The sequence below is a fragment of the Somniosus microcephalus genome, chromosome 2 (genome assembly GCF_052327205.1).
Source record: "Somniosus microcephalus isolate GS21.2 chromosome 2, FLI_Smic_1.0, whole genome shotgun sequence".
In the NCBI taxonomy this organism is placed as follows: Eukaryota; Metazoa; Chordata; class Chondrichthyes; order Squaliformes; family Somniosidae; genus Somniosus; species Somniosus microcephalus.
Genome location: NC_140988.1, coordinates 299,346,995 through 299,359,145, shown reverse-complemented (window position 1 = coordinate 299,359,145; position 12,151 = coordinate 299,346,995). Strand labels below are relative to the sequence as shown.

Genomic DNA, 12,151 nt, shown 5'->3' with positions numbered 1-12,151 from the left:
GGAACAGATAGGCGTTTCTGTGGCCGTAGACGTGAATCCAGGATGGTTTGTTGCCTCCCTGGTGCCAGGGTCAAGGATATCACTGAGCGGCTGCAGGGCATTCTGGAGGGGGAGGGTGAACAGCCAGAGGTCGTGGTCCACATTGGTACCAACGACATAGGTAAAAAGAGGGATGAGGTCCTGCAGCAAGAATTTAGGGAGCTAGGTGAAGGATTAAAGAGCAGGACCTCAAAGGTTGTAATCTCTGGATTACTCCCGGTGCCACGTGCTAGTGGGTATAGGAATAGGAAGATAGAACAGATGAATGCGTGGCTAAAGGGATGGTGCAGGGGGGAGGGCTTTAGTTTCCTGGATCACTGGGTCTGCTTCTGGGAAAGGTGGGACTTGTACAAGTCGGACGGTTTACACCTGAACCAGAGGGGAACCAATATCCTTGCGGGGAGGCTTGCTAGCACTGCTGGGGGGGGGTTTAAACTAACTTGGCAGGGGGATGGGGTACAGAGTGGAGCTATAGTAGGGGGTGATTTACAGCCAAATACAGAGGAAAAAACAAGTCAGCTGGGAAGGCAGAGCAAATATGTGAAGGCAAAAGGGAATATGGCAGGGCTGGAAGGCATTTATTTTAATGCAAGGAGTCTTGCAAATAAGGTGGATGAACTGAAGTTGTTGTTGAGCACATGGGAGTACGATATTGTTGCTATCATGGAGACATGGTTGAGGGAGGGTCAGGACTGGCAGCTCAATATTCCGGGGTATAGAATCTTCAGGCGAGACAGAGGGGGGTGTAAAAGGGGAGGGGGTGTTGCAATATTAATTAAGGAGTCAATTACTGCTGTAAGGAGGGATGATATATTAGCGGGTTCCTCTAATGAGGCCTTATGGGTAGAACTTAAAAACAAAAAGGGGGCAAGCACTTTGCTGGGAGTGTACTATAGGCCCCCAAACAGTCAGGGGGAGATAGAGGAACAGATATGTAGGCAAATCTCAGAGAAGTGTGAAAATAATAGGGTAATAATAGTGGGGGATTTTAACTTCCCCAATATAAATTGGGATAGTCAGAGTGTGAAAGGCTTAGAGGGTGCAGAATTCTTAAAGTGCATCCAGGAGAGCTTTTTGAGCCAACATGTAGAAAGTCCTACAAGAGAGGGGGCGGTACTGGACCTAATTCTGGAGAATGTAGCCGGGCAAGTGGTGGAAGTATCAGTAGGAGAGCATTTTGGCGACAGTGACCATAATTCGGTGAGATTTAAGGTGGTCATGGAAAAAGACAAAGACGGCCCGGAAATAAGGGTTCTAAATTGGGGGAAGGCCGATTTTAATATGATAAGGCAGGATCTGGCCAAAGTGGACTGGAGCAGCTACTTATAGGAAAATCCACATCAAAACAGTGGGAGACTTTCAGAAGGGAAATAGAGAGAGTACAACGCCAACATGATCCTGTAAAGGTCAAGGGTGGGACCAACAAGCAAAGGGAACCTTGGATGACAAGGGATATACAAAAATGCATTAGAAATAAAAGGGGGGCTTTTGGCAGTTACAAAAGACTAAAGACGGAAGAAACCCTAGAGGAGTATAAAAAGTGCAGGGGCATACTTAAAAAAGAAATTAGGAGGGCGAGGAGGGGCCATGAAATAACACTGGCGAGCAAAATAAAGGAAAATCCTAAGATGTTTTATAAGTATATTAAGGGCAAGAGGATAACCAGGGAAAGGGTAGGGCCCATTAGGGACCAAAGTGGCAATCTGTGTGTAGAGCCAGATGATGTAGGCGGGGTTTTAAATGAATTTTTTGCATCTGTGTTCACTATGGAGAAAGACGATGCGGACATAGAAATCGGGCAAGGGGACTGTGACATACTTGAACATATTAGCATCGAGAGGGAGGAGGTGCTAGCGGTTTTAGCAGGCCAAAAAGTGGATAAATCCCCAGGCCCGGACGAGATGTATCCCAGGCTGCTGTGGGAGGCAAAGGAGGAGATTGCAGGGGCTCTTACACAAATTTTCAGAACCTCTCTGGCCACAGGGGATGTACCAGAGGACTGGAGAACAGCTAATGTAGTACCATTATACAAGAAGGGTAGCAGGGATAAACCAGGGAATTACAGGCCAGTGAGCCTAACATCTGTGGTAGGGAAATTATTGGAAAAAATTCTGAGGGACAAAATTAGTCTCCACTTGGAGAGGCAAGGATTAATCGGGGATAGTCAGCATGGCTTTGTCAAGGGTAAATCATGTCTGACAAATCTGATTGAATTTTTCGAGGGGGTGACTAGGGGGGTGGATGAGGGAAATGCTGTGGATGTGGTTTACATGGACTTCAGTAAAGCTTTTGACAAAGTCCTGCACAGGAGACTGGTCAAGAAGGTAAGAGCCCATGGGATCCAGGGTGCCTTGGTGCGTTGGATCCTAAACTGGCTGAGTGGCAGGAGGCAGAGGGTGATGGTCGAAGGTTGCTTTTGTGACTGGAAGCCTGTGTCCAGTGGGGTACCTCAGGGATCGGTGCTGGGTCCCTTGTTGTTTGTGATCTACATAAATGATTTGGATGAGAATGTAAAAGGTATGATCAGTAAGTTCGCAGATGACACGAAAATTGGGGTGGTAAATTGCGAGGAGGAAAGCCTCAGGCTACAGGACGATATAAACGGGTTGGTCAGATGGGCGGAAAAGTGGCAAATGGAATTTAACCCAGAAAAGTGCGAGGTGATGCATTTTGGACGGACAAATAAGGCAAGGGAATACACAATGAGTGGTAGGACCCTAGGAAGTACAGAGGGTCAGAGGGACTTTGGTGTACATGTACATAAATCCCTGAAGGCAGCAGAACAGGTAGATAAGGTGGTTAAAAAGGCATATGGGATACTTGCCTTCATTAGCCGAGGCATAGAATATAAGAGCAGGGAGGTTATGATGGAGCTGTACAAAACGCTGGTGAGGCCACAGCTGGAGTACTGTGTGCAGTTCTGGTCACCTCACTATAGGAAGGATGTGATTGCTTTGGAGAGGGTGTAGAGAAGATTCACCAGGATGTTACCTGGGATGGAGCGCCTCAGCTATGAAGAGAGGCTGGACAGGCTGGGGTTGTTTTCCTTGGAGCAAAGAAGGCTGAGGGGGGAACTGATTGAGGTGTACAAAATGATGAGGGGCATAGATAGGGTAGACAAAGAGGAACTTTTCCCCGTAGTAGGGGGGTCAATAACAAGGGGGCATAGATTCAGGGTAAGGGGCAGGAGATTTAGAGGGGATTTGAGGAGGAACTTTTTCACCCAGAGGGTGGTTGGAATGTGGAACTCAATGCCTAAAAGGTTGGTAGAGGCAGGAACCCTCACAACATTCAAGAAGCATTTGGATGAGCACTTGAAATGCCATTGCATACAAGGCTATGGACCAAATGCTGGAAAATGGGATTAGACTGGACAGGGATGGATGGGCGGCGCAGACACGATGGGCCGAAGGGCCTCTTTCTGTGCTGCAAAACTCTATGACTCTGCTATATCAAGTGAGCAGTCTTGCTTCATGTTGGGCCATCCATCCAAGATGCTTTTTCTCAGTCGTCTCATTGTTTCATCTTTGTTTGTTTCATCTTTGTTTGTCTCAGTCTTTATGAGCTCCATTTTTGCATCTGCTATGGGCAGTGCACTTGTGATCATGTCCACGTAGGCGTTCACTTTGTCATCCATTGTGGTGTTTGCGGGCTCACTTGGGTCTACAGCTCTGGACAATGTGTCTGCTTTATACATCAGCTTACCCGGTGTGTACGCAACATGCAGTGTATAGCGTTGCAGCCTGATCATCATTCTTTGTATTCTAAGCGGACAGCTATTTAGTGGCTTTTGGAACAATGCAATCAAGGGCTTATGGTCAGTCTCTACACTGATTGCTTGTCCTGCCACAAACTGGTGAAATCTTTCACAGGCGTATGTGATGCTGAGCAGCTCCTTTTCTATTTGAGCATATCGCGTCTCCGCGTCTGTCATTGAGCGCGATGCATATGCAATAGGTTGCCAGTAGTCATATTGTTGCAGAAGAACGGCACCGAGCCCACTCTGTGATGCATCTGATGATATCTTGATGGGTCTCGCTGGGTCATAAAACCTCAGAACTGGTTCCTCTGTGAGCAGTTTCTTTAGATCGCTCCATGACTTCTCATGCTCATGATTCCATTCCCATTCTATGTTCTTTTCAGTTAGTCTTCTCAGTGGCACCATCTTTTCTGAGAGGTTGGATATGAATTTACCCATGTAGTTGATCATTCCATTAAACCTCTGCACGTCCTTTTTGCATTGTGGCTTTGGCATATTCTCAATGGCGGACACCTTTCTGGGATCTGGTCTGATGCCCTCACTGCTAAGGATATCTCCCACGAATGTCAGTTCTGTCACCCCGAGCTGGCATTTCTCTCTATTCAGCTTCAGGTTTGTTTTCCTTGTTGCTTCCAGCACTTTTTTCAGTCTCTCGTTATGCTCAGTTCTCGTGGTTCCCCATACTATGATGTCATCCATTGATGTATCAACTCCCTCCAGGTGCTCATAGATCATATGGATAGTCTTGTGATACACTTCAGGAGCTGAGGCAATGCCAAATGGTAACCTTAGGAATCTGTATCTGCCAAATGGACTGTTGAATGTGCACAGTCTTGAACTTGCTTCGTCCAGCTTCATCTGCCAAAATCCTGATGATGCATCTAACTTGCTGAAATATTTTGCATTTGCAAACTGTGCCATGATTTCCTCACGTGTAGGAAGCTTGAAGTGCTCTCTCTTTATTGCTCTGTTTAGATCTCTTGGATCCAGGCAAATTCTGAGCTTTCCATTCTTTTTGTCCACTACGACGAGGGAACTCACCCACTCAGTTGGCTCATCTATCTTCTGAATCATGTTCAGGCTTTCCATCCTGTCCAACTCTGCCTTCAGTTGCTTTTGAAGAGCAAATGGGACTTTTCTGCATGGATGTATGACCGGTGTCATACTTTTATCTACTCTGATCGTGTGTTCTCCTGGAATGCAGCCTAGACACTTAAATAGGTCGTTGTACTCTTTCATGAGTTCATCATAGACTGTCTCTCCTTTGCTTTCCACAATGAGGACTCTCTTTACCAGGTTCAGTCTCTCACAGGCTTTTAAACCTAGTATGGCTTGCACACTGTCCTTGTGTGTTATGTGCTCTCTGTCCTTGTGTGTTACTTTGACAATGCATCTTCCTTTCACTGGTATATCAGTACCTGAGTATCCTGTCACTTTCACTTTTATTCCATGTATCTTTGGTCTGGGTCTAATTTTCTTAAAATCAGTCTCTGATATCACATTAACTTGTGCTCCAGTATCCAATTTAAATGGAATGTATATGTCATTCACTTTTAGTGTCAACATCCAGTCTCTTTCTTCTTTTTTGTTTTCAGACACAACATCTACATAGAACTCCTCTATGTCACTTTCATCTACTGCATGGACCTTGCTTTGTTGCACTTGGTTCTTGCAGCAACGGGCATAATGGTTGTTTTTGTTGCAACTATTGCATGTTTTACCATATGCTGGACACTTTCTTGGTGGATGCTGTGTACCGCATCGACTACATGTCTTTCGATTGTCCCTTTCATTTTCGTTCGCTGGCCATGCCTCTTTTTTCACATTGGCGCTCTTTTTGTTAGAACGGATACAAACCGTTTTTCTCACTGCATCCACGTTACAGCTTTTGTCACTGAACAGCTCCTTTGCCTGCAACTTCACAGTCTCTGTAGCCCTACACAGTGCTATGGCTTTTCCCAGGTCTAGATCTTGCTCTCTTAGCAGTCTTTCCCTTAGACCATTATCCGGAATACCACACACCAGTCTGTCTTTTATCAGCGAGTCTGTGAGTCCCCCAAATTCACACGATTTGCTTCGGTTTCTCAGTTCAGTCACATACTGATCAATAGTCTCTCCCGTTTTCTGTACACATGTGAAAAATCTGTGCCTCTCAAATGCCACGTTACGTTTAGGTATGCAGTAGGCCTCAAACTGTTCCATTATTTTATCTAGCTTCATTTTGTCTCCATCAACAGCGAATGTGAAGTTATTATACACCTCCAGCGCTTCATCACCCACGACATGTAAGAACAGTGACGATTTCTTTTTATTACTTTTCTCGTCAGCTCCGATTGCTGATAAATACAACCCCACACGTTGTTTGAATCTCCTCCAATTTTCAGCCACATTACCTGTCAACTGAAGCGTCGCCGGTGGGTGTAAACCTTCCATTTTTCACTTCGTTAGCTATTCTCCAATGGTAAGCAACGATGTTCTCTTTTGGCTTGCTAATTTGTGGAGAGCTGATTTAACTTCAGGTATTTTCTCTTCATCTCTTTCAGCCACTTCTGACACCATGCATTGATTTCTTTGTGGGTTCAATGAGGAGACATTTATGAAAGAGAATGTCTTTTAATCTAAAGCTTTGTTCAACTCTTTTATACAGCTTTTACAGGAGACATGATGCTGTGATGCATCTAGAACGAAACTGAAACTAAACTCCACTGCCTTGCTTGTCTCGGTCACATGACCTCTGCTGGTCAGGCACAAGCAATCAATACCTGCAATCATGCTGCTAAGGCATCATAATCGAGCAGGCAAATACCATCTCTATTTGCTGATATCATTACACAGAGAGCCACCAACAAAAGCCTTGGCAGCAAGGCCCAAGGGAGCAGGGGCACCAGAGACATGTGGCAAGGCTCAAGCGAGGGTGGGCATGTTTATGCCTTTTTCTCCCTCCCTCCCTCTTCCCAGTGTTCTGTTCCTTTTTCAAATGCTGTTCATCTGTAATATCTTCTAGTTCTGAGGAAGGGAAGGGTCAAAACCTGAAATATTAAATTGGCTGTTCTCCCCACAGATGCTGCCTGACCTGCTGAGTGTTTCCAGCATTTTCTGCTTTTGCTTCAGATTTCCAGCATCTGCAGTATTGTGCATTTTGTGTACACCCAAAGAGTTGGAAACTTGGGTGCAGCCTTGACCAACTAAGGAGAGTGTGGGAACATGACAACCTGCTGGCAGAACCAGCACAAGGCCACCAACTAAGAGAAATAAACTTTAATGTTTTTGATGAAATAGCCCGCACAAATTAGGCCCCGTCACTGCCAGAATCTGCATACAAAAATTTCAAGAAAGGCGTTGGTGCTTTGGTGACCGTATAGTTGAACTTAATGTGACCAGCTAACTTGGCAACAATAGAGATAATCTCAATTACGTAGAACTTGCATTCCTCAATACAAAAAGATAAATACTTTGGATTTTACATATGATCGGTCTATTGTGTAAGCAATCGGTTACCTTCTTCAGCAATGTCTTGAAGTTTATCAAAAATGTGATCATAGTTTTTGTTATCTTGTGGTCCAACCTGCAACATAGACATATTGAGACTGTTTAAAACTCTGACAGACAGGTATCTGAGAATTTTATTTTGCGCTTTAATCAGTTAAATAGATAACACACGTCAGGCACTGACAGCTTACAGAAAAAATCTATAGTGTGATGCCAACGGCAAGACGTGAAAGGATTTCCTTTCCTTTATGTGTGTCTTTTTATTTCTTTTAAGTTTGAATTCATATTTTACTTTTTTTTAAATTTATTTGCTTTGTGAAGTGGCCTCAAAATCAGGAAAATATTATGAAAGAAGTAATTTAAACTTTACTTCTGATAAGCATAAGAAAATACACATCAAGTGCAGGTTGTATGTAAAGAAATGGGTGGCATTATTTTTCCCTAGATACAGCGATGTCATTGTGAACGAGAATATCTTGTCACTTATACTTGAATCAACAGGGTTCAGTTCCAAGTACTTATCCCACATTTTTAGTTGGCTGTTTTCAATATAGGAATTAAATGCAGTGAAACATTCCTGTCTCTAGCTTTATCTCCATAGCTGGAAAGGAAACAAATATGACACAAAGCTGGGTGGGTGTGTGTTGTGAGGAGGATGCAGAGAAACTCCAGTACAATTTGGACAGGTTGGGCGATTGGGCAGATGCAGTATAATGTGGATAAATGCGAGGTTATCCACTTTGGTGGCAAAAACAGGAAGGCAGATTCTTATCTGAACGGCAATAGATTGGGAAAACGGGAAGTGCAACGAGACCTGGGTGTTCTTGTGCACCAGTCGCTGAAGGTATGCATGCAGGTGCAGCAGGCGGTTAAGAAGGCAAATGGTATGTTGGCCTTCGTAGCCGGAGGATTCGAGTACAGGAGCAAGGATGTCTTGCTGAAGTTGTACAGGGCCTTGATAAGACCACACCTTGAGTATTGTGTGCAGTTTTGGTTGCCTTATCTTGTAGTGTATGTAACTGAGGGGGAAAGGAGCCGGACAGAAGTCGGGCCCAGAGGCCCAGAGGCGCCCGAGCGAGAGCCGCGCGAACGGGAGAGACAGAGCCCGAGAGAGAGTGAGCGAGAGCCGCGCGAGCGGGAGAGACAGAGCCTGAGCGAGGGAGACTGAGCGAGATCCAGCCAGCGGCTGAGACCGTTCGCCGTCAACGGGTTGTACCAGAGCCGGTTGCCCGGCCGAGAGAAGGGAACGCGCTGAAGCCGAAGAGCAGGCTGCGAACCCCAAAAGCCAGCGGCCGTCGCCCGAGGGAAAAGCTTACCCCTCCCGCCAGGGGAAGAAAAGCGGGAACCGCCATCTTGAAAGTGGGCGGGGAAAGAAGATAAGCGCGGGAAACCGCGGGAAGCCGCCAGTAGGCGGAGAAAAAGACAGAAGCGGGAACCGCCATTTTGAAAGGGACGGGGAAAGAAGATAAGCGCGGGGAAACCGCCATCTTGGAAAAAAAAGAGTTAAAGAAATATTTCGTTGTTGTTTATCAGGGAGGTGAAGATGCCTAAGCGTGGTAACATCAACGATTTCGATTCCGAGGTAGAAGATTGGGCCACGTATGTAGAACGCATTGAGATATATTGTGAGGCCCATAAAATAGAGGATGATGATAAAGCTATAACCTTGCTAAACTCGATGGGGGCGAAGACATACGGGCTATTGAAGCATCTTCTAGCACCAGTTAAACCGGCGGATCAAACCTTCGATAATATTGTTGCTGTTCTGAAGGATCACTTGAACCCCACACCGCTGATGTTGGCGGAACGATTCAAATTTTATGCGAGAACGCAACGGAAAGAGGAAAGCAACGCGGAATACTTGGTCGAACTGCGTAGGCTAGCGAAATACTGCCAGTTTGGAGGAAATCTGACAGAGGCATTGCGAGACAAGTTCGTGTGTGGGTTGTCGAAGGAAGGAACGCAAAAGCGACTGCTCGAAGAGAACGACCTTACACTGGATAGGGCTGTCCTTATTGCAGCATCACACGAAGCCGCAGCGAAAGGAACTGTGGAAATGCAGCTGAAGGCAGCGGTCCTCAGTGTGGATCAAATTACTTCGGGTGCAACGAAATGTTATCGTTGTGGGAAGACAACACACGACCAGAACCAATGCTGGTTTAAAAACCAGGACTGTAGGAAATGTGGCAAACTGGGTCACATAGCCAAAGTATGCCGGTCAGGGAAGAAGACCAACAACCAAAAAAAAAAGCCATCACAGGAAAAGTACAACAAAGTACACAAGGTGGTTGAGAAGAGTTCAGATGAACAGAATTCGGATTCAGACCCAAGCGGCCAGGAACTGGGTAGTCTGAGAATTCATAATGTGAGTAAGGAAGCTGACCTACAAACTATCTGGGTCATGCTAAAAATAGCCGGAGTCCAAGTGAGAATGGAATTGGACACTGGATCAGCCCTATCAGTCATAAATCGAAGGGATTACAACCGGCTATTCTCACATATACCCTTGAGAGATACCAAGTTCGTATTGCAGACATACACGGGGCATAAAGTATACCCCATGGGAAAGATAAGAGTCAAGGTGAGAGACAGGGGCAAAGAACACCCCGGAATGGACTTATACGTACTACCTGAGGGAGGACCACCACTTCTAGGACGGGAGTGGATCAAGAAAATAGACATGGAATGGCACTACCTCAAAGCAATAACGAGTGAGGACTCGGGGCAGACAATCAGCTCAGACTCTGAAACGGATGACGATAAGACCAGCCCAAGCATGAAAGACAAGTCTAAAATGAACTTGCTGACTAAGGTTGGTAGAACGAATGTGGGCATAAAGGCTTATGCTCCAGAGGAGAACAAAGTTTCAGAACAGAATTCCTCTGAACAACAACAACATAGCTTGACAGAGAATTCTGAGTCTGTTCAAGTTACAGACATATATATTACTGAGGAACATCGAGCTCGAACGCAAACTTATTTCAGATTACGACAGCAATTAGAACAATTGAATTGCCGTCTCGAGCAAGAGATGAAAGCAATGAAAAAGTTCTATGATACCGAATGGGAGAATCTGGAAAGACAACAGAAGCAGCTGGGGAAGAAAAGGGAGCAGGAGCACACAAACCGTCTGCACGAGGAGGCCAAACGAATCAAAGCTGATTCGGCTTCTGAAGGGGCGTGCTCCAATCCGGTGGAACAAGATGTGCCGCAACTGAAGGCGCTGGTTAGCAGGTTGCAGGCAGAAAAAGCTGAGTTGGTCGACATGACTTCCGAGCTCCTACTGAAGTTGGGTGCAGCATCACCGGACGATTCATTTGTGGAAATTCAAATGATGGGGGCTGCGGATGATGGCGAAGTAGAAGCAGCAAAGGAGCCCCAGGACAAGGTTCTAAACAGCCCTGCAGCTAATGGAAAAGGGATGATGGCAGAAGAGTTAACAGTCAGCCAACTCATTCATATGCTGAGGGATAAAACTCTAAAATGGGAAAAACTTAAATACGAGCCTCAATCTTCAAAGGGAAGGGAGCTCTCAAAAGTCATTGGAAGAGCTGAGGTGGCAACCCAGACTGAGAAGTCTGCAGCAGAACAGCCCTTGGATGCCAAAAGTACGCTGACGCACGGCAATGTAGAACAACAGAATACTGAAACAGCTACTTCAGTAGAGGGATTGAATAGTCCGATCAATCAATCTCCGAATGAAGTTGAAGTATTGAAATCACAAATGAGGTCATTAGTAAAAGACTTGCAGGAAGCCCAGAAAAAGCGGGAGGAATCTGAACGCATGATGAAGTCTCTTCAGGACAGATGTCGGGATTTGGAACAAAAGTCGGCTAACGTCCAGCTGGGTAAGGAGGAAATAGAAGACCCTCTCGCTGGCCTAGCTCAGGACGACACCGAATATTACCATGATCTGTTGAGTGACACTGAATATTACAAGGACCTGGTCTGCCCAGCTTGTGCCGAGAACTCCCAAAGTGCCGAAATCAGGATGAATCACTTAAAGTCTAAGGAACATAGGGAGATGGTGGCGTTACAGCTGGCAGCTGACAATGGAGCCCCGAGAGTCTCCAAGAAGCAAAAAAGGAAAAGACGAAGCAGAAGATGATAACCATCTGAACCATTATTACCTCTACCCGATCACACACGTGGTCCCCCGAACGGAGCCAAATCAGTTGGAAAGTAGGAAAATTTCCCAAGGCAATCCAACTGTTTTTTGTTTGTTTTAAAAAGTCAGCAATGCTGGTTCAGAAGTGATGGAAGTAAAGCTGTTAAGTCTAGGGAAGGACTATGGGATGAGTCCCTCTAGCAAGGTGACCCGACTACACCACGGAGGCGTGGTCCGGACCGAGTCAAGAAGATCAGAGACTGAATCTGTGAACTGTTTCCCGCAGAGACTGAATCTGTGAACTGTTTCCGCAGAGACTACCTCTGTGAACTGTTGTAACATGAAGTTGGATATGTTATGATGTTATGTTAATGGGGAATAAGTATGTTGTAAGCTAAAAAGGGAGGATTGTAGTGTATGTAACTGTTCTACCTTTAAGAGAACTATTGTATGTAACCATCCACCTTTAAGAGAACTATTTTAGGTGTGGCACTACTTTATCCTGGCTGCTGTATACTGTAATACCGACAGTGACCACACCGGTATATAAGTGCTGTGGCAGAATTTATTGGGCAGATTCGCCCTGACCTTCGAATAGTAAAGTCCTGTTTAAGTTACTCTTGTAGTCTGTGTATTACTTCGCTATACAACCCACAGACTTTACATATCTGAGGAAGGATGTGACGTAATAAAACTCACTACGCACTTGGTTTGAGCATAAAGCAAGGCTTTAATCAACTTGTTTCAGAACATGG

The 12,151-nt window shown here is 45.5% G+C and overlaps 1 protein-coding gene across 5 annotated transcripts in view; it reads right to left on the bottom strand.

Moving 5' to 3' along the window:
- Nucleotides 1–12,151, bottom strand: part of ca9 (carbonic anhydrase IX) — a 174,441-nt gene that overhangs the window by 55,919 nt on the left and 106,371 nt on the right. For all 5 annotated transcript variants that reach the window (XM_085973540.1, XM_085973517.1, XM_085973524.1 and 2 more), the window contains one exon: nucleotides 7,298–7,364. In XM_085973540.1, the coding sequence (XP_085829666.1) occupies nucleotides 7,298–7,364 (67 nt within the window). The remainder of the gene's footprint in view (nucleotides 1–7,297; nucleotides 7,365–12,151) is intronic.